Source organism: Neopelma chrysocephalum, unplaced genomic scaffold (genome assembly GCF_003984885.1).
Source record: "Neopelma chrysocephalum unplaced genomic scaffold, ASM398488v2 Primary Assembly neopelma1_74, whole genome shotgun sequence".
NCBI classification, from domain to species: Eukaryota; Metazoa; Chordata; class Aves; order Passeriformes; family Pipridae; genus Neopelma; species Neopelma chrysocephalum.
Genome location: NW_020897735.1, coordinates 10,355,600 through 10,378,109, shown reverse-complemented (window position 1 = coordinate 10,378,109; position 22,510 = coordinate 10,355,600). Strand labels below are relative to the sequence as shown.

The 22,510-nt window shown below is 38.9% G+C and overlaps 1 protein-coding gene across 6 annotated transcripts in view; it reads right to left on the bottom strand.

The window, feature by feature from the left end:
* Positions 1-20,395, bottom strand: part of RALGPS1 (Ral GEF with PH domain and SH3 binding motif 1) — a 98,189-nt gene extending 77,794 nt beyond the window's left edge. For 4 of the 6 annotated variants that reach the window (XR_003534935.1, XR_003534934.1, XR_003534936.1 and 1 more), the window contains exons 1-10: positions 20,240-20,395; positions 17,870-17,974; positions 14,895-14,990; positions 12,894-13,016; positions 11,171-11,278; positions 9,295-9,345; positions 6,270-6,353; positions 5,703-5,792; positions 3,997-4,089; positions 2,004-2,130 (exon numbers count right to left, since the gene is read on the bottom strand). Coding sequence is in view for 3 of the 6 variants with exons in the window: in XM_027688009.1 (XP_027543810.1) it covers positions 2,004-2,130; positions 3,997-4,089; positions 5,703-5,792; positions 6,270-6,353; positions 9,295-9,345; positions 11,171-11,278; positions 12,894-12,950 (610 nt within the window). In the remaining 3 variants the exon portion in view is untranslated. Of the gene's footprint in view, positions 1-2,003; positions 2,131-3,996; positions 4,090-5,702; positions 5,793-6,269; positions 6,354-9,294; positions 9,346-9,594; positions 9,697-11,170; positions 11,281-12,893; positions 13,017-14,894; positions 14,991-17,869; positions 17,975-20,239 lie in introns of those variants that run through there. The other 2 variants (XM_027688011.1, XM_027688012.1) reach the window with 2 other exon arrangements.
* Between the last annotated feature and the right edge of the window lie 2,115 nt (positions 20,396-22,510).

The following is a 22,510-nucleotide window of genomic DNA, read 5'->3' as shown; positions in this document are numbered from 1 at the left end:
TAACATGGATTTTTTCCTTTCACTTTTTAGGCTTGTAACACACATTCATTCCAGAAATGTTTTCATTTTTATTTAGGACTGGCTTGGAGTGATGTCCTAATAACTGGGTAGTATTAAAACATTCCTTACACAAGGGCGTGAGCCAATTCTATAAACGAGAGTACCTAGACAACTTAAGTGGATGTTTAGCTTCCCAGTACGTTCTCCAGCTCATTTCAAACAATCTCAGGCTGTCATAGACGGAATGAGAACATAACTAAGTAACTTTCTTGCAGTGAGACAAGAGGCTCAGAATGAACTGTGACCCCCATTAACTGTAGATCTTCAGACTTTGTCACTCTCATTCACTTGTTTTATATTCACTGTTTACTCCTAACATGATCTATCAGTCTACTTGTTCATTTAAACAGACTAAAGAAACTGTTCTATACGTAATGCTGTTTTCCTCGAGAAGATACGTATTCACTGAAACTAGTCACCTTTGAATATTCTGATAAGCTAAATATTCCTTTAATCTGAAATTATTTTCTAAGAAGTTTCAATAACTCATACCAAGTTCTCAACACTTTTTTTAAGTATGGCCACTAGGGATGGCCAAATTTATTAAATAAGAAATATTTTAGATAAGCATCCACAGCAATTTGTGCTGGGACTCATGCTGCTCAACATATTTGCAAGTGACCTGAAAACGGGAGTGAACAATGGAACAAAAATCTGCTGATAATATTAACTAATTCAGGGGAGCAAAGAGAAGGTCTGGCTGAGACGAACTGCAGAAAGATTTATGAGATAAGCTGCTTGGACAGTAAAACAGAAAATGAAAGATCTACAGACAGTGTTAGATACAAGAGGGAAAAAAGTCCTAACTTTCCATATAAAATAAAAAGGGCAAACCACCGCTAATAAAGGCAAAATCTTGGGATTTCAATAAACAGTTCCTGATGGCTACTAAACATCAACCTAACAGAATGTCAGAAATTATTAAGCAGAGCACAAAAGACTTTCTGAAGTAACAGTATAAATCTAACCTGCATTTCTACCTTGCATTTTGCAGGCAGTCCATGTGCACTCTCTCCCACTAAAAAAAGGATCCAGGACTGAAACACTGCCTTGGCAGGTTGTCAAGGATGCCAACTGGCATCTGTACAAGGCATGCTCAAGTAATCCAAGGACTCCTCCTTTTGGAAGAGAAGTAACTGAAGATTTAGTGTGAAGGCAACAGAGATAATGACTGAAGTCCACCATGTCAGGAATAGCCTCAAGTTGCACAAGGAACAAGGTACGGTTTATCTAGTGAAGGTAGGAAATACCATGTTCAATTCAAGCAAAGAATGTGGTACTGGACAGAGCTGAGGAAATCCTGCCAGCTGGGTGCCGAGCATGCAAGGAGCCTACAAGTGTTTAAAGAGAGAGTGTAAGAGTTCATGACGAGGAATCCATCGAGGCATTGGGGGTCACTAATATAGAGACAGCAATTCTGGTCCAGGAAGCCTGAGCAGAATTCCTGATCTCTTGTTATCCAGGTTCAGTGATTTAAAAACATCAACCCTTTTTAGCTCCAGTTTAGCATCATACTAAATCACAAGTAAAACCATTAAACAGTTCATTATATTGGACTACATTCACTAACAATGACCTGCGTGCAGAAATATTCCCAGGTGAAATACTGACAACAAAAACAGTTCACCAAATGGCTACTTGGTGCATGTCACAAAAGAACAGGAGACAGTATGAACACTGGACAGCATTTTAACTACAGGTCTTCTTTTTAATACATCTTTATGTTGTATTACACATGTATTTATTCAGCACCCGAGAGAAATACTCATTCCAAAAGTACATATACATTTGTATGACCTAAAAATCTCAACCTAACCCCATTTTTCTAAATAGGAAATGGAGTGAACCATTCCTTCTATATACAGTATTTTTCATGTGCACAATGTGTCAGTCATTAGTACTTGTCTGTCAATGGGCTACAGATAAATAAGGTTCACACTCACCTAAATATGGAATTGTAGGAACCATTTTTAAGCTTCTGATGTACTCTCGTGTCCTCTTGTAATTATCTTCCTTAGACAGTAAGTAGTCCAACTTCTCAAAGGTGGTCTTGTCTTTACGATTCAGAAGCTACACAGAACATGTAGATCATAAAATTTTAAAAGACAAATCCCCACAAAGCCAACAACAATCAATAGCTTGCTGAATCACACAAAGAAAAGCATAGTAAATTTAAGACTAAATTCATTATCATCACTCAAACCAGCATAATGTTTGAAAATGTGCTACCTGTTAAGAAAAAAAGAAGCAATTCAGCACAAGTCTTAAGCTATGAACAAATATGACCATTATTTCTGAATACTTTGTCAAGGATTCCCATATCACTACATCAGTTTTGAATAAGATCAGCAATATTACATTTTTAGAGAAAAAATATTTATTATACAGTCACCAATGTTCTCATAATTCATCAGAAGTGCTAAAATCCTCTGAATTTAAAAGTACAAACAACAACGGAAAATGCTCTAAATAAATGTAAATTGTGCCATTTCAACAGTGCCTTATTAAAAGTATGACAAAAAGTTTTGGAAGAAAGTATAAAGAAAGTAAACCATTTTGATATTAAATCTACATTTTCTATTGCTAGACTTACTACAGAAAACCAGAAAAACATATAGTAATGCAAAAATCCTAGCGACAGAAGACTGAAAAGTAAACATGAAATAGTCAACTGTAGCTATAAAAAACACATTCCCTGTTTCAGCTGGTTTAAGAAACCCCAGCAATATTTTTAAGATGGTTTTAGAAGCCAGTTGAGTCAGAGTGTGTGGAGAATTATGGCACTATACACTGGCTTCTTGCATGTGTCCTTTCTGATAGCAGACAGCTGCTCCATAGCACATTCCTTCATAACCTCTTCCTCTGGAAAATTCCAGTTCTTGTACTACTTAGCTTGTACTACTAGCTGTTAATAAAAAAATAACAAAAAGGAGAAGAATGAAAATATTTCAGAATAATTGTGCTGTTTTCTTTTAATCAGCACTGAGAATTCCTTGAGGCCCTGATCTGCAATGTATTTTATTTTTGAACTACTGTGCCTACAAAGAGCCTCACACCTCTTTAGGTCTAAGTCAAATCAGTCACACACTTGATGGGAGCAAATGTCCCTGTTTATCTTCCAACTTCAGCAAGCTGCTCAAAACAGCAGGCACTTACTTTTTTATTATTTTCATTTTTTATTAGACTATAGAGTAATTCTGAGCAATCAGACCATAAAAAAGTTACAAGCATTTTAAAAGCTTGATAAACTTAGATAAGACTAAAGTATAGTCATCTTTATTTATAAGCTCTGAACACTTAATGTGATCCACATTGAGTGGAATACTAAATTAATGAGAATTACCTACTTGTTTGTATAGTTAAAGAATATATACAGCAGGACTAACTTATAATCGTGTATTCCTCTTTAAAGAAGTATTTAATATTTACTGTAAGTTTTGCTAAGAAATTTTGCATTCAAGAGATGGAATTTCTGGAAACAGAATTATCTATGTTTTTAATTTCTAAAATAAATAAAAATTTATATGTATTGCACAGTGATAAAAAATGAATGCTTGTATATTTGTAACACGCCTTTTTTCTTCCTTTAAGGCGATGTATTAAATGACACACTATGTTTTGAATAATGGGACACTGATACATACTCTGTGGGAGGGTTTTCTAAGATTACTTATCAACTAAGTCCTCCTAAGCACATAATCAGTGGCTTCTAGAACAGACAGGAAAACAGGAAATTTACAGGAAAGACTGTCTACAAATATGCAGCCAAAACTCTACTTTCACAAAACATATAATTGACCACTACTTCTGCTACCACAGAAACAAGAACACAAAAGAATCTTCTTCCACAGTTTACAACTTGGCAAATTCTGAAGAGTTCAGAAACGTTTAGAACTCAAAGGAGACAGAAAGGACAATAGTCAAGGCAACACTTACAGCCCAGGTTTTGGTCAGCCTGAAGATGGGTGCGCTTTGCAGTGCTGACACCACAGACATCAGAGAATGAAGGTTATTCAGTTCTAGAAGCTTCTGAAAAAAAGAGAATAATAGCTTTTAGCACATCGAAAAGGGACACAAAATTAATTAATCTCAAAGTTGCATTAATAAAGCATGATCTTTTTCATTAATAAAATATAACATTTCCATCAATGACTACAGACAACGATATTATCCAACGCTGGCATGTGCAAAATTCTTAAGACCACTTTAAAAGTTGCCAATTTTCCAAATATATCCATTGATACAACAGGCATTTCAGTTGTGAGAATATAAACTGTATTTGACTTGAATTTGTTATTTTCTAAGGCTGTTCCTCCAGGAACAGAAAATAGGAAAAAATTATTTGACATATGGTTCTTGCAAATTGGTATAACTGGGGAAATTAAAAATTTAATCAAGCCGAAAACATCCACCAAAGATGCTGACGACCCTCTCAGAATTAAAACAATGTTTGATTTTGTAATCTGTTTCACAGGAAAAATTCACCTCACTTCAATGTACTTTATATTTACTCTGTGTTGACAATTACTCAAAACACGTTGGTCTCCAGTAGACAACACTTGGGAATAAAGCTGTCTCAAATGATAATGCTTGCTACAACATAGTTCCAGTAAAATAAAAAAATGAGAATTGCTGTCATGGAGCTTCTTTGTAAATCTTAAAAAGAAGAAGCTGGGTTCATCCTTGAGTGATCCACTTATTAATTGCCTAGAAGCATTTGAGGAAGATCTGGACTTTATTGAGGGAAAAGAAGGAAAGGGAAAAAAGCAAAGATAAAAAAAGAGGGCAGTGTCCCCCTTTTTGCAGGAGAAAAATCCCCCAAACAAACACTATAACTCTTATTTCTAAGAACAACCCAGGACCTCCAAGTTGACCATCGTCCTAGTACTTGGACTATGCATTTGTACCAGAAACTCATGCAGACAAATTTTCTTCTATAAGCACAAAAATACTAAGTAAACTGATTGGAAATATTCACAATACAAAAAAAATTTTTATTACATGGAAAATATTATTTTAATTACCTACACACATACATAATTTTACACATACAAGATGAGCACCTGGGACTTTGATCCAAGTGCTGTGTCACACAGGGTCATACAAATACAGAATGACCACAGGTCATGGAGCAGATAAACGTATTTTTAAATAAATATATCTTTTATAAAACTTCAAGAGTAAAATGTAGTGCTCAAAGTCACTAAAATAACAGAGCTTTATCAGCAGTACTTTATACCAGCAAGTACACATTATGAGTAGGAATACAAGTCTCAAAACAGCCGCTTTAGAAGCAAGAAATTTCTTTCATAAAACTTTGAAAATGGTTGGAGACAAAAACCAGAACAGTTTACAACCACATTTGACATTAGCAACACACAGTTGACCATCAACAAGCCAAACCGCTTTTAAACTTGGTAGGCAGAGGTCCAAGGTGAGTCACACTGAACTGGGTAGTTTCATCTAATCAAGTAGAAAAGAACAGTTGTCACACCTTTATCCTATTCAAGTGGTACAACGTAGCAGACATACCAAAACAGAACATTACCCTCTGCAATCCAAGAATGGTTCACAGGGGTAGTGCAGAAACAAACAAAAAGCAATTAAGAGTTTGAATGATAGTATAAGAATGTTGCACTTACTTTAGCTATTTTCACAAAATGGCTCAGTATTTCTGCCCTTATTTTTAAGGTCTGTGCTGTTAATATTTCTCGTACAACCCAAAAACTGACCTATAAAGTAAACACATATAACTTAATTTATTTACAAAAAATGGACTTTATTAGATGAAAGATTTGCAAACTTTCAAGATGCTCCAGGGAGAAAACAGGGTAAGGAAAGAAAAGAGTTCTTATCCCATGGATTCTCATCTGTATCACTGCAACTGCCCCAAAGTTTTACCACTGGGTATAAGAGGTAGGTAGAGAAGTGAGGCAACACCAAGATAACTGAAAGAGCAAGTGAAACACAGAAAAAAAGGAACAGAATTGCTAATGCTGTACCATGACACAATAGCAAAATACATTAGGAACAAATGGTCTAGAGGAAAAACATGAAAATGTGGACAAAGCAATTGAAAACAAGAACTGTCATTTAAAAATCTTAATCCTCATTTGGAAAGATAGTCTTAATTCACAGGAGTAGTTGTGTTCAGACTCAAAGACAACTGCCAGACAGTATCTGTTCATGACAGTAATCAAATTATTTACCTGGTTAAACCTCCTAGTAAAGGCAACAATATTTGGAGCGAGGATATGTTTTTCTTTCTTATTCCATCCACAGCTGGCTAGTTCCTAGGAAACACATTTAAAAATTGCCTTAAAACCCAGAAACGAGTCCTCCTTAACACCAGTTCTAAATCATTCTTCTTTTCTTAGAACCACAAATTCAGTTTCAATCAAAATATTGTTCAACTTTCCAAATGTGTACTACTAACTTTGGAGGCCTTTACATGAAAAGGCAGAGTCAGCCAAAGAGAATTCTGCCTCTGAAAAGCACTTCACACATGATGATAAACGGAACATACGCTAGAGATCCAGAGGTCTGCATGTGCCTGTGTGAGCATCAGGAAAAGCACTTCCAGTTCCAAACATATTTTGAATCCCAATCTCCAGCACTTAAACCTTTCGCACATAAAAATGCCAATTTACATCTGAGAAGACACAGATTCTACACATGATCAGTCCATGTCTGGTCTTATGAGACTGGAAATCATATGTTTATGCAGAAACTAGGGACAGCAAAATCTACCTTTGTCAGAGAAGTCAAAGAGGTCAGTAACCTAAGGATATTAAGCAGTTGCCAGAGCGCTAGTAAGCAACAATGGAAAATCCTGTGCATGGCAAAATCATTTGATGAGTTTTCAAATTTGGACTGGATAGGAAGGTTGATAAATGATTCCACATACCCCTCCTGAATTTTTTTTATATTGCTGAAATATATTGTGTTCTAGAAGCACACTTCATCTCTTTTTTTTTGTATGGAAGAATGCTGGCAGTTTCCTCAATGCACGCAGTCACAAGAAACTTTCCCATCAAGTGCGCAAGAAAACCCTGAAATTTGTGGAGATTGCAAACTTCAGGACTTGGAAAAAGCTCTAAATAAAGTTATACAGAAATTGAGAATGTATGGGTAGTTATTTCTGCTGGAAAACAAAGAATTGTTAACCAGACATCCTCTTACTGAACTTTGCACAGTAACATGAAGATGTGTTTTTTAGTAATAGCTGTCAAAAAGCAGGATAAAACCCCAGAAAGTGCCAGGTTTAAAGGATGTTTGTGTGTTTGAGATAAGACTTGGCAACTAGAACTCTAAAATCTTAAGTATTTCCACCTATGCACAGGCCCATCTTAAAAGAATAAAACCGTAAGTTTCAACCAGAAAACGTTAACCTTCTTAGTCTAATAACTTACCTAATAACAAAATGGAGGTTGATGACAAATACACAAACTATTTCTTGCTTTAAAACCTAGTCCTACAGTTAGCAGAATTTCAGGATAGAAGCAGTTGTTTATTTTTGGCAAACAAATAATATTGGTAATTCCAATAAAGTGAAAGTCAGAAAGCACAATTAAAAAACTAATAGTTTATGGCAACTGCTACTTATTCACAAACCTGAATTCTAGAAGGAGTTGAAAATACGTTAGTTTTTTTCTGATAACTCCTCACTAAGTTACATCTATCTACCAGAGTAGCATTTCGGGAAATTTCATTTCCAAAAGTCAAAATGAAGCAATGACAAAGGAAAAGAAGAACAGTAAATTGGTATTTTGTTTTGCTATAAAATTATATGGCAAAGATGTTTCCTAGCAACTAAAGCAAATGCAAAATTCACTTTAAATATCAGTATCTACAGTTTTGTATTTTATTTTTTTGTTCATTCATCCCCTCAGAGTATGACACTGGCTCTACTTTTGGCAGAGGTAGTTAGAGCAAAAAAACCCATCTGTTTTATTTTAACTGATATTTTTCTTAACAAAATTTCTTCACGAAAAAGTATCTATGTATCAGTTTGTAAATATTGGTAGTTTTGTGTTAGCAGATTTTTCTATGGGTATTGATGGTTTCTTATCACATTGTTCATTTGCCATTTTTTTCCCTGCAGGAAAGAAGTCTCCCCAGCTGCCTGGAGAACACATGTAATTTCAGAAGCATGCAAGTGTATTTAGCAACAAAACTGTCTTGGTGTTTTTTCAGGAGGAAGGACAAAAAAACCCAGATTCATTTATCTGACAGGAAGGACAGACATCAGATAGACAAATTTTTATTTTCTTTCCTATACTTTCTCAAAATAGAGGGCTGGTAATCTCTCTGAACGACGGTAAATATAGGACAACTTGTTTTGTTGGTGATCAAATTAGATAGATTGAGCTTCTACTTGACTGCCCCTTCTAGACTTGACTGCCCCTACTGATGTTGTCAGAAATTCAGTTCCACTGACAGAAGGGAGGGGTGGAGTTGCCCTTCATATATTCATGATATTCCACCTAAGGAAGACAAGAAGCCATAATGGATCTAAGGACATGTTCTTATACTGAAGCGCCTGAAGGAGGAATCATGTGATTCTTGTACCTTCTGCAGTAAATATATTTATTTAATCAAAATACCGAGATGACATTTTAATGCAAATTTATCATATTCTGATAACTACCTTTATTAATTTCTGAAGTTCTTATTTCTAATTTTCAAATGCCTGTGTTAACTTTCATCGCTTTTCCTCAACAGGCCTCAAGTTGCTTTCTTAAAACATTAAAAACTTAAAGGACACTAACACATTAACTTTTAAGGGCTTGGGCTGATTTACTCCCTCAGAATTGAATCTTAAACATGACTGTACAAATTAAAAAGCTTACCAAGTGGCTGATGCAGCCTAAAATAAAGGTTATGGCCAGAGGCATGAGTCAAACTCTGAAATCAGATGTGCATTGAAAAACAGCACCAGAAGGGAGAGTAAAGAATTTTTATGTTTGATAAATTTATCCTGAAGAAACACTCAACACAAAGCAGGACAGGAAGACTTCCAGAAGACAGTCATCTCCTTTGGCAACAGACAACAAATCAAAGTAACTCAGGCTGGGTTACAGATTCACAGTGCTAACAAGCAATAAGCCTAGAAGAATATTAGTGGAGTGCAAGACGGTGAGCATTTTTGAATAAAAAAGCATTATTTAAATGGTTACATTTCCTCAGGCACTGATTTCCAAAGATGTAAGCAGACGGTTTAAGAAAACCTACCTCAGGTTGTATAGCTTTAAATACTGGCATATCCATCAACGTTATCTGACTCTGAAATAAAGACAGAATTTTAAATCATGTAATATGAAGAGCTAACAATGACATATTTCCATCTGCCCTTCAATAACTACAAACCATCCGCATGTTCCTCACAGACCAGAACTGACCAGCCTGAGTTTGGCCCCCTTGCTTCAGGCTGATACACAAGCACAAACACCCCATCCTGAGAGGCACCATGTTACACTCTGGTTGTCCCCAGCTGAAGAATTTCAGTACCTGTGCCAGTCTAAGGGGACAAACCTGTGCTTGAGAGTCTTCCTCTTATGTAATAAAGAGTCTGGACAGTAACGGCAGGAAGAATTATTTCACACAGAGAACAGCATACATTTGACATTCACTGGGCTGAAAGGCAATAAATTATTATGTGTTAATTAGTTATGACTGGAATAGGCTTTAAGGGAATCATACAGAGATTTTCAGTCCCAAAGACACACAGTTAAATTTCTGGTTTCTCTGCAGGTTGGTAGGGTCTTTGTTTTGCTCACGGCTACAGCTGGCAAAGGGGGCTGGAGAGAAAAAGGCAGCTTACAGAAGTTTGGAATTGAGAATTAAAAAATATGTTACAAAGCTATAAGGGGGTGTGGCTACATACAGGTATGTTTTTAAAGTGTAGCACTAAATCAAGACCCTCATCAACAAGCTTCCATCTCAAACCAACAGCAGCTGGAACAGAAAACTGATGAGCCTGAAGTTACGAACAACCTTACCTTGACTTGATCATTTTATAGATACATTTCCAGGTTAACCACGAATGTAGGACTACACTCTATGTTCTGGGCTGCCTTTGGACTTAATATTGATATTGTGATGAAATCAGACATATCTATTTTCACCTGATTTTACAGTCCTGTCTAACTGTGGCTCTGTTAATTTCTGAAGGCAGTCCGTGGCCATGAATCATCTGAACTTGGACGAATAGGAATGATTTTTAACTGAGTTGATGCAGATTTGCCATCCAAGTTTTTTATAATTTTATCTAACAACAGCTCTCATCTGTGTAGTGTGTATTAGTGTTCAAAAAGACCCACACGAATCTGTTCCAAAGTGACAAACTTATAGGAATAAGGTAGGCCTATCTCCAAGACTTTTTTGCCAAACAGGTATTATACAAACTTTTGCCAAATAACAAAACATCATTTTGATGCTTAGAATGTTAGTGAAAACATTCAACTATGTGCAGTAGCTTTTATCCTCACTCCTTCCTGCTCTCCAGCAAGTTAACATGCAAATTAAAAACAAGGGGCAAGGACAAGAATTGCACTGAATGTTTGCCAAAACTGCAGTTCTATTTTCAGTTTAGCATTGAAAAGCTGGTATTAAGGAATGCCAATTGTCTCCTCTCTACAAGCTTCTTCCTTGTTTTATTTTTCTGAGAAACTAATGTTTCAGCAGAAAAGATGAGTATTTGTGGTTTCAGTTAAAAAAACACTGAACCAGACTGTGTTTAGTGGGCATGGTGGTATTAGGTCAAAGGTTGGACTTGATGATCTTGCAGGTCTTTTCCAACCTTTAGGATTCTATGATTATAAATGTAACATCTTTAAACCTATGCTAGGATTTTCTAAAACACTAGTAAAAATTCAGATGGCTTCACACAGGAAAACAAATATGCTGTGTCAGGTCAGTACCAAGTAATTAAATGCCAAGACGTTTATTTTGTTGAAGTTGATATAATCAGAAATTTGCTTTCAAGAACACTGGAAGTTCATTTAAAAATATTTTTTTTAAGCAGAAAGGTTTTATAGATTTTTTTTTTGTACCCTGCAAGCCCTGAATGTTATACAAGCTTAAATGCAAAAATAACATTTCTACTTACAGCAAACTCCTCAGGAGTTACTTTCAACACATCAAATACAACTGCATCGTAGCTTTTATGGGCATAATCTGAACTTCGCCCTTCCAGAGAATCTGAGCTGCTACTACCCTACAAAGAAAAAATAGTAGGCTTATCTGCAGAATGATGAATTGCATCTCAAATTCAGAAAATAATTATGTGTAAAAATACTATGTAATGACAACAAAATGTATGAAATTCAAAAAGTTTCAGACACCAAATTATAAAATTTAGTTTAGCACTGTTCACTAACGTTTCTGACTTTCTTCTGCAGACTTTAGTGACATACAATTTTAGCTCTACAAAATTTCCAGCTTTAGTAAACCACTTTTAAAATCACAAACTAAATAAAAGAGCCTAATATTTAAATTAAATATGCAACGTAAAGAGTGGGTAGATCCAAGTCAAGCTGCTCTATCCATAACATTATAAACAAGGGAAAAATTGACACATCCTGAAATTTAACTGGGAAAGCCTGACATTTGTGCTGGTCAAAGCCAAGAAGAGAATAAAGGGGCATTAGTAGAAAGGCAGATAGGTATGCTCTATCATGAAAGTGTGAAGTCAGCATTCAGAGAGAGAAGCGCTGCCTCAGTATTGACAGACGTGTGGGTAAAGGATCAAGATTAATACAGTCTTGTTAGACTTCCAAAGATTTTTCACGTGGTTCATCACTCCAAGGCCATTAAGCCCTAGCGTAGACTGTCCTTGCAATGATAAAAAATTAGTTACAAGACAGTTGTTACAAGAACTAGAAATATCTAATCAGCAGAGAATTATGCATAGATAAGTGATGTTTATTACATATTCAACAACCTGGAAAACAGTGTAGACTTGTTGCAGGCTATGGATTTTCATTTTATTTATTTAATGTGGAAAAAAAACCCCCAAAACTGGCAACGAAAAACTGAAAGGGGCCTTCACAAGGTTTGACTAAGTCTGGAAAAGGAAAGGAAAAAATATATAATGCATTATGAATATGCTCCTTTATAATCCATGGCGCACCCAACTCTGGAATACATATGCAGTATAAGTCTCCATCTTAAAGCTGGAAAAAAGTACCACCAATCCCACATTTAAAATGTGCACTTTACTGGGCAAGCTTTACTGTAGCTGATTTATAATATTTCATCATAATATTAGAAGAAAGTAGAAAAGCCAGAAAAGCTCAGTGGGGCAGTAATTCCCAAGCAGTGCTCCCTCGCCTCTCATGGAGCTGTGCGCTGCAGCTCAACACAGAGTGAGGCACTTTCTGGAAGCAGCACAAAAAAGCTGCGTGGTCTGCAAGGGATACAAAAGGTTAACGTGAACAAAATCTTAGGGCATTTTTTTACTAGCAGACTAGCAAATTGAAAAAAAAAAGAAGAAAAAATGCAATTGGATATTTCTGGCTCAATTTTGATGGTACATTACATTGCTCTTAATTGAAAAATAATAAACAGCTACTCTAAGTTACAGAATAACAGGTCAAAAATGCTATTTAAAACTAATCAAAATGAGTAATCATCATCAACAATGACAAAAAAAAGTGTCGGTGAACACTAAGAACCACGGAGTGTTCTAAAATTACTGTGCTGTAATGCCAGTCCTTTTTCTTACGAACGGTGTGGCATTGGACTAGTAGTGGAAAGGGCTTCTGTGAAAGCCGAAAAAAGCCAAAATTTCCATTTTGATATAGGAGCTAATAAAATCCAAGGAACTGTACCTCTGGAGTGGCAGAGGTGACCATCACATTGGCCATGAAGTCATTCCTTTTATACATGCTCTCCCCAAGACACAGGAAGTTTCAGCTCAGCCAGCACTGGTTGCAAACAGAAAACAGAAATTCCTGCAAAGCAAATGTATTTGGGGAAATAAATAAAATTTATAAAAACACCACAACACACACACGCACAAAAAACCCCCATCCATAAAAGAGATTTCATTTTTCTTTCTCAGAGCAAAGAACTTACGAAACAAGATTATCCAGGAGACAGATTCTCTTTTCTTTTCCAGGTACCAAACTGTAAACGAGTACAACCAAATATCGCTAAAGTCACGCCAAGTCCTTATCCCTACTTCCACTCAACTCAAGAATTATGGGGAAAACAGAATATTATTTGTCATTTACGTTGAATTAGGTTATATATGAAGTCCCTGCCAGGCAGTATGCATCCAGAAACTGTAGGCTACCAAGAACTGCTTACACAACTACCAAGTCAGATCAAGCTCTGGTTCTGTTTAAACTGAGCAAAGAAACAGCAGGGTGGTTTCATCATTCCCTAAGGCACACATGGACAAGTTCCATGGCCACCACTGCCACTGACTCCTGCACATGGACTCTGCCAGCAAAATCTGTAGTTGCTCAAATATGCAACTTGGGATACTGCTGCATGTCCCTCTGCATCCTTGCTCCTTCCACAACGCTGATTACACCTACAGGAAAATGCTGGAAATGCAAACAGCTGAGAATAAAAAGAACCTCTTATTTACCCTCTTTAGAAGGATGAGGTCTTCACTTCTCAACCCTACAAAGACAAAAAACAATTCTCCCCACTGTCTCACATGAAACAAGGCAGTAATTGTGCTTCAAAGAATGCCAAAATCTCCTGTTAGACAAGTCAAGAAGCAACTTCCTTTATCTTGTGTCCTGATAAAATTAACTCATATTTTGAGCACTAACAGACTGCAAAGTATTTCTAGGTCTGGAGTTGCTCCTGTTAATAGTCCTTAGAGATACTGAAGTGGAAAGCAATTTTGTAGATGTAATTTCTTTAATATGTGGCATTTACATTAGGGCCACAAAAACATACTTATGTCCTCTTTCCCTGCCTTTTTGACTAGGCTTTCCAGTGTATGGGGGCTCCAAAATGCTCCAAAAAGTGGAAGAAAAATCCCATATGTGAACTTGCATACTGCCTAAATTCAGTTTTACTCCAAATTTTAATGTTCATTATATCCAAATGAGACAGAAGTGCTCTAATATCTGAAACCAAAAGCACCAATGTACTTTTGCCTTTCAACGTTCAGTACATATATAAAGCTTGCAAGGCTAGAAACTCTCATTCTAGAAAGCATCAAAATAGATTTTTCCCCCCAAATGTCTCAAATATAACACAAGCATTAAAAATGCACTGCTTTTTCCTATGTGTAGAGGTTTCTCCAAGATCTACATCTATGAAAAAAAATACTTCTATACACACCCATTTGCTTTGCTGCCTTGAGGAAAGTCAGAGAGAACAATTATCCTTTTAAGTCAAATCCATCTAGTCATTTGAAGTATTTCCACACCTGCTATCACAGAAAGTATCACTCTGCACACAGAGTAACACAGGAGCTAATACTAAGCCTACTGTAATAAGAGGCTGTCAGACAACATAAAGATATTAAAAACAATGCTCCCCCACACTTGCAATATTTCCCTCCAACAAGATGTAAAAAATTTCTGAAGTTCGGAAAATTATCAAAGGTCCAATATGTTGGCAATAAAAGGTAAAAAGTTAGTAAAATGACATATAACTTCTTTTCATAGCTTTTAATTCTTACAATTTCTTTTAACTTGCTCAGGTTAATAACTAAAATTATGCATTACACAAACAGTGCTAAAAATCAAAACAAAGAAAACACCCTATCTGTTTGCACGTAGGGTTCACATGCACATTGCAGAAGATCTCATTCACAGTCTGCCAGAAACAAAGTGGATAAATCAGGATGCAAACATACATACCACCAGAGGTTGTCTGTTCTTTGCCAACTTAACAAACCCATTTAGATATGTAGCGCACTCTGAAGCAAAACTGAAGACAGTGCAAGAACAACTAAACTGGAAAAAAAACAAAACCACCATCAAAATCAAGCACAGAAGTAATCCCTACCGCCATTATTTTACCAGCATTTGTCAAATTTTGTTATCTATGCCACAGAAGTGACACTCTCTGAAAGCAAAAATGCCAATTTCACATTGCTGTTAGTAATATGCATGTAATGCAATTCAAGTGCCCGTAAGTTCATTCTCAGTACTAGTTACCCAACTCACAAGAAAGTCACTGAGACTCTTAAGCACAGATACCAACCTCTGTCCAAGGAAGTCTCTATGGCCTAATCTCTGAATGCTAGCAGAGCAATCTGGGGAAGTTATTGACTGTTCACACTCCTCTCAGCAATCTTTTTGTTTTATTGGTAATAAAGACCAAAAGGCAATTAGCATCACAGTATCTAAAACCACAGGCTGCTTGTTCTCTGTACCTAGATATTACATACCATTTCCCCCCCCACACTGTTTCTTTTGTTTAGTATCATCATTTTAATATTAAAACCAGAAAAAAAAGTAAATCCAAAAGGATTTCAAAATCTTCTGTCTGCCATCAGAGCCCTTTCACCACATATGCTTCATGCACAAACACAGATCTGGGACTGTACAGTGGAGCTGTGTAAACCCTCATAATGTTTTATAGGAAAAAAGCTCTTTTAATTTCTAAAAGTCCTTTTGAAGTAATTCAACATTAGACCTTGATGGACATCTTGTACAACACGAAAAATGCCTGAATTTAAATAATAATTTTCTACTAACAGGTTATTAAGAAAAAAGCAATCAGGCTACAGAAGAGTAGTCATATAAATGTGATGTCTTTTTAAAGATCCTCCTAGGAAAACACTCTTGTGTATTTTCAGTATCCACTTCACCTGAAAGTCCCTAATATACTTCATTATGCTTTAGGCAACAGTACCACCTATAGATAAAATACACCATGGACAATTTAGCATGCACATTTTTCATGCACATCCTTTTCTGAGAAACTTGTTACTATAGTTAATGATGAATAATGAAAATGTAGGGGAAATAAAATTCATAATTTAGTACATAAATCCCTATATTGGGCTATGACAAGATCTAATGTTGATACATCTTTTGAAGGCAAACAGCATTCCCAAGTTTAGTGTAGCAGCTTACACCAGTCACTGTTACACTACCAGCACAAACACAGAAGTTGAGCAAAACTAGCAAAGCAAGTGTGTCCCAGATCTAGGATCACTAGACCTGGCACTCTTCAATAGATTGAAATAGGATTTTAACTAAACCCACTATAAATATTGTTAAGAGACTGTGGATTAATTCAGCTGACCATAAATTGAAATCACTGAAGCAAATACTATTCTTCAATAACATGCATCATTCCTGAGTAAACAGGCTGCAAAACTGATTCTTGCAGAGACTCCCAAGAGCTGTCAATGGGTCAAGTCAAACTCAGGAAAAGCAGATTCAGAGTTGATTTCCCTTACTAAAGTTCTCTCAACTCTCTTGCTTCCACCTCTCCAGTGCATTTACTGAGATGAGTTCAACTGTGAGCAGAGAAGCAGCTGCTGTCATGAGAAACAACTTCAGAATCCAGGTCCCAAACTCTTGGGTTTTATGAATACACAACTTATTTCAATTATACCTAACAGTACATTAAAAACAACACCCAAAGCACAGTCAGGCTTTTAGGATACACTTTACTTGACCAGTCACGTGTTATGCTAGACTGCCATGGATCCCTTTGTTGGTTGCCCCACAAGAAGTCAAATTCCAGCTTTTCAAAATAACTGTCATAGGCAACCTGGATACAATGACATCTGTGGCAATCATTACACCAAAAAGGTAAGCTACCATTCTACAAGTTGAACAAAAAGAAGGTCATCTTATTTTTCAAAATTATAATGAATGCAATCTCTCAATCTCCTAGTTTAAGAGCTGCATGCACAATTTCACAACAAGAAGGCTGTTATAATGCTCCTAAACTGTCAAAAACTATTTCAAAATTATTAACTATCTCACAGGATCTTACGTTGCATGCCAGAAGACTGGTTTAGAATTAACTGGGCTGGAAGCAATCCTCATTCCAACAGATGATTGTGTGAAGATGTGTCAACTACAACACACACATGAATTAAGCAAGCTATCACATCAGATTTTACAATCCAGCCTCCCACTGACATTTTTTATAAGTACCATCCTTAAACTGCCAGTCTTACTTTCCTGAATGAACGCTGCACTGCTATTTCAGCAGCCACTTCTTTCCCACAATGCAGATGGGAGTTCTGCTGCAACAGGTTACATTATCCTAACCCAGACTACATGCAGTCGATACGCAGCAGGAGCCACACTACAAAACTAGCTCACAGAGGCTGCCTGTTAGCACCTGGTAAAAAATAATCAACCTTTGTGACCATGCAAACAGAGTAGTCATATGGTAACTGGAAATGACTCCATGTCAATAGAACATGAACACAAAGAAGGGGAAAGCACTTTCGCATGTCAAAGGGAACGAAGTGAAAAATATTTCTATGTTAACAGTAACTACAAAAGCAATACATGTCCTCAAGAAAAAACAAATAATATATAATAAAACCCCCCAAGTGAAGAACCCAATACCATCTTGATCCATATCAAGACAAGAGCTGTAGTGCTCTCTCCAGCCAAGTCCTCCCTCAATAGTCACTACCCTTCATAAGTTGGCAAACTTGCATAGGTTAGAAGGCCAAGGTATATGTTTAGGGAAGTTATACCTTAAGGGAATCTTCATGAAACAGTTGCAGGAAAAGAAAATTATCTTAAGTTCTCTATCAGAAGAGAACTGACAGACAGTAATCTCTGCGATCTGGTATCAAATGTAAGTGAAAATATAGAAATACCTGTACCTTCAAATACAGTTGCATACTTACAGTGGAATAAGGCAGCTGTGCACTCAACCCATTTTGGTGCACACCTCCATTAGTCCTTTGCTGGCTATTCAGCAGGTTTATCTCTTGTTTAAAAGCATGACATTCCTGTAAATAACAGGAAACACGATTACAGTGACAACTCAGTTCTTCTCAAACTGTTCACCTAATACATGCACTCTGGTATTTTTGTTTTTACCTCTCCTTCTCAACTCTCACGGCTAGTCCCCCATTCTAGTTTCACTGGTATGTGACAAACTCCCAAACAAAAGAAAAGAATACATCACAGAGGGAAGAGTAACATATTATGAATTTCATAACTAAATATACTCCAAATATGTGTCTGTAACTCTCCCTCACTCCGTCAATCAACACAAGGTCCAAGCCAACATGGGCTGTATATTGGTTCTACTCACTTCTTTCAAGGTGCTTTATGAATGGTAAATGCTACTCATTCTCACATCATTTTCCTCAAGGCTTAACTAAACAAAGCAGAATGAACACAAACCCAAATACAGTAGTTCTTTAGAAATTAATGTTATAGCTCTACCATCAAACATGATCAGCAACAAATCTGTTGCTGTTCCAGTAACTTATTTTGCTAATGTTTAGGCATAGCTCTTCCCTTTTCTCCTCTTTTGCCTTACACCAACTTTCATAACATCTGATGTTTAACAAAATTATACATCAAATGAGAAGAAAATAATCTCAAAGATAGCTACTTTCATACAGAAACTGACATGAAAATCCCATTAAAGCCTATGTTGCTTTGATAAAGCTAAAAATCACTGCAGATCACACGGTGTTACTACTGCCTCTACCACAGTCTCTATTTTCCTTCTATTGTTAGGGAGCCTCCACATCAAAAAAGTATATCTTCCAGACTTTAAATAGCTTATTTTGATGCTAGTAGGAATTGCAGGTATCTTTTGCTGGAAGAGCAGTATACTCTTCACAAACCCAAAACTCATCCAGTAGGTACTCCCTGCATGAGCAAATGTTCATTAAAGAATTCATAAAAGAATCAAAATGACAAGTTAAAAATGCGTTAGCATCCACTTCAGTATTTCAACCAAAACGACAGACATAATGCATGTTGTCCATCCTGCATGGTGTAGCATTTTAGTAAAGGACAAAGCCCATAATTAATGCCCACCTCAACTTTGAGATATCACCCCTTCACTAAAGTAAGGCACATAAACAGAAATATGAATAAAATAACTTGGTTTAAAAAGTTTTGTAATATATTTCTTCAAACTGGTGCTACACCATACAGGACGGGCAACATACAAAAAACAAACAAGTGTGTGTAGTTCTATCCTTTACAGTCTTCCTGTCCTACTCACATATGAAAAATAACTGTTAGGCACGGTCAACATAAGAAAAAAAACCTAACTTTAAAAGCATCTGTTGGACATAAAAGGCTACAGATTGCTACATTCATATATAAGGTCTCTGAGGCAAAGAATATCTGTTCATATTTTAGAGACCAACACAGATTTCATTTTTTTCAACAATCAGTAAGACAAGAGACTACATACGCTCTATTTTGTTGGGTTAAGAACAACAGGCCGCAGACAAAGGGCCTGATGCACTTCCACAACCGAGAATTTCAGCAACGGTTCCTTCTCCACTACCTGCCAAAGCCCCAGACTGACCAAAGCCTCCAGGAGCCAGACCAAAAACTGCCTGAAGTGATCTGAAAACACATATCAGCCAACCAAGGCTCTCAACAGGACCTGCACAGTATCATCCACATGATATACACATAGTTTTCAAATTTATTCCTAAAGACTGCTGGAGGTGGCCAACCCCAAGCGGTTTCCACCTGCTCCCCCCACACCCGTACCAAGGCTGTTTCCGCTGTCCGCCGGCCACGCACCGCGAAGCACCAGCCCCATGTGTCCGCACGGAGCACGCCCCGCATCACCGCACCGGGCCGGCCTCGGAGCCCCCCGCCAGCGGGCAGCGCCGCACTGGAGCGTCATCGCCCGGCGGGTGAGGGTCCAGGGCCCTGCCGAGAAAGGCCGCGGAGCACGGCGGGCGACCGCGGAGTGGGAGGCGGCGCCCGGCCCTGCCAGAACCCGGCGTCCTCCGCCCGTGCACCTGCCGCGCCCCGCAGGAGGCGGCCCGGGCCCGGCAGGGCCGGCGGCGATAGGGCTGCGCCTCGCACCGCCCCTCGGGGGCCCGGCAGCCGCCGGCGTCCTGCAAGCGGCGCCCCCGGAGAGTGGGAGCCCGGCCCGGCCCGGCGCCACAGAGCTGCGCCCGCAGCACACGCCCGAAGCGGGGACGGCGGGCGGGCGGGCGGGCGAGGGGCTGCGGCGGCCGGTCCCACCTGTCCTGCCGGGCACGCGGGGCTCGTCCGTGTCTCACCTGCTCGGGGCCAGCTGCCTCCAGCCCACGAGCCCTCTCGGCGCAGGGACGGCACCGGGGCGGGGGTGGAAGGGAGGTGCCCTCAGCGCCGCACCCGCCAGCCCGGCCCTCGCCGGTGCCGGTGCCGCTCCCGCCGCCGCCGAGGACGAGGCCCAGCCCGGCGGGGACCGCGGGGCGGGGCTGAGGCGCGCGGATTGACGCGCGCGCGAGCCAACTGCCGCCCCGCGCGGGAGCGCGCGCGCCAATGGGCGCGGGCGGGGCGGGAGCGCGCGAGCGCAGGTGCCGCTGCGCCGGCCTTGGCCACACCCGCCCCGCCCGCGCTCCGAGGCGCCCTCTGGCGGCCTCGCCTGCGGCTTTCCGGGCCCGGCCGGGCCCCGGGGAAGGGTCGGGGGAGCGGGGCCCGCTCTCGGGGTCCCGCACAGCCCGGGTGTCCCGCAGACCACCACGCCCGCACTTCCTCCCGCCTGAGTCCCAGCCCCGAGGGCAGGGTCAGAGCAGTGCCGTCCATCCCCTCCCCTCGCGGCAGCACCGGCTGTGCCTTGCCCTTCCCATCGACGAACCTCTGGGAACCCCACGGGCCCGGGTTCAGGTCCGGACGTTGATGCTCCAGGCCCCGGCAGTGACCTGACAGAATAGTGTGTGTTCTTCCAAGGCCATTAAACAGAGCTTTGTGGGCCTCTTGAAGATACTTTATTGATACTTGAAGATACGAGGCGAAAGAAAGGTGCGCTTTTCGCTGATTGACGGCTTCTCTAAAAGCCCCGTTCAGGGTACAGTGTACTCTTGGCTCTGTGCACTGGTACTATGTGCAGGGCTAAATCCAGCCCCTCACACCGGGCTCCAGTTTTGCACGTTAGAGAACAAAAGCCAAGTGAGGGTACCTGAAGGAAGCTCCGAGATACTGCACGGTGCCCAGACTACATTGAGAAGGCGTCTTTCCAGTCTCCTGCTTGCCAAAGGTTTTCAATCGCTATCAAAGCCAGAGCACTTTAAACATCTTCAGACATCCTAATTAAACTTGTATGAGCTTGCTTTTCAAAGCAGAAAGATTCAATTTGAGAATAAACTATAAAAATTAACATAGATTTGAGATTTGCTTGTGAGTACTGATACAACTCCAATAACCACATCAAAGCCAAAAGCACTATATGAGAAGGTATTTTCCCTACATTTCCCACCCCCTCAGAGAGGCTGAAGAATTAAAATTAATGTCATGTGAATCACCAATCATTTAATAGACTATTCTTATTTGAGTTTGTCCTACTAGTACTGCCACAATTTTCACACTACACACACTTTCCTCTAAAACTTCCAGCATCAGCTCCCACTAAAGCAAGAGTAAAGTATTCTCTGGCAAAATGTTTTCCTCTCTGTATCACTGTGCCAGGACATTAAAACAGCAGTTCATGGACTACAATCCTCTTTAAAAAATATACATTAGTTAGTCATATTTCTACAAGAATTCAGGAAAAAACAGTCTGAAGACTAGTTACTTCTTATCTGAATGATTATGAGATTCCAAGTCAGAATTTCCAAACTGGTGCTTAAAGCACTGTAAAATTATGATGTCCTCTGCCCAGACAGGTCTCGTGCAGCATAGCAGAACAATCTCTGAAATCCTGGGTGTAAACCCTGCTTTGCTGAGAACGGAATTGCTCAGCACCTGCTCCTCTTGAAGTTGTCAAAATAAAGACTGGAAGCCTTTTTTTTTTGCTTTGTTTTGTTTTTTGTTTTTTGTTCCTGTTTTAGGTTTCAGTAATGTACAGGACCTTAAGTAACTTAAAAAACTGGCCAGCACCCTCTGGTGGAAAAAACCACATGGACAAGTAACGTTACTTTAGACAATGTCATTAGCCATATAATTTCCCAAAATTTTAATGAAAAGTTTCTGTCTATAGTTCAACTGACTTTTGATTTAACATTCAATTTCAATTTTTCCTAAACTAATGCACAATACAATTGTAGTATGCTATTTCATGTTATTCATGAAATGTAGCATCCATGGGATCAGGCTTCATTTTTCCTGCATGGTTATTGCAGAAAGAGAATAAATTCAGTATGTCGTGTTCACTGGCTATTCCAGCTTCCCTTCAAGCTGTTTTCAAGAAGTCTGCATTATGAAAAGTTAAACAATACGGCTGCAGGTACACAACGATCAGGTAAACAGAACTGGTTTTTTTTTCTTCTATCTCCTGCTTTGCTGAGAATGGTATTTTATAGCATTTTTTAAACAAGTGTCCAATCTCTGAGTCAGTTTTTCCCTTGATGCTG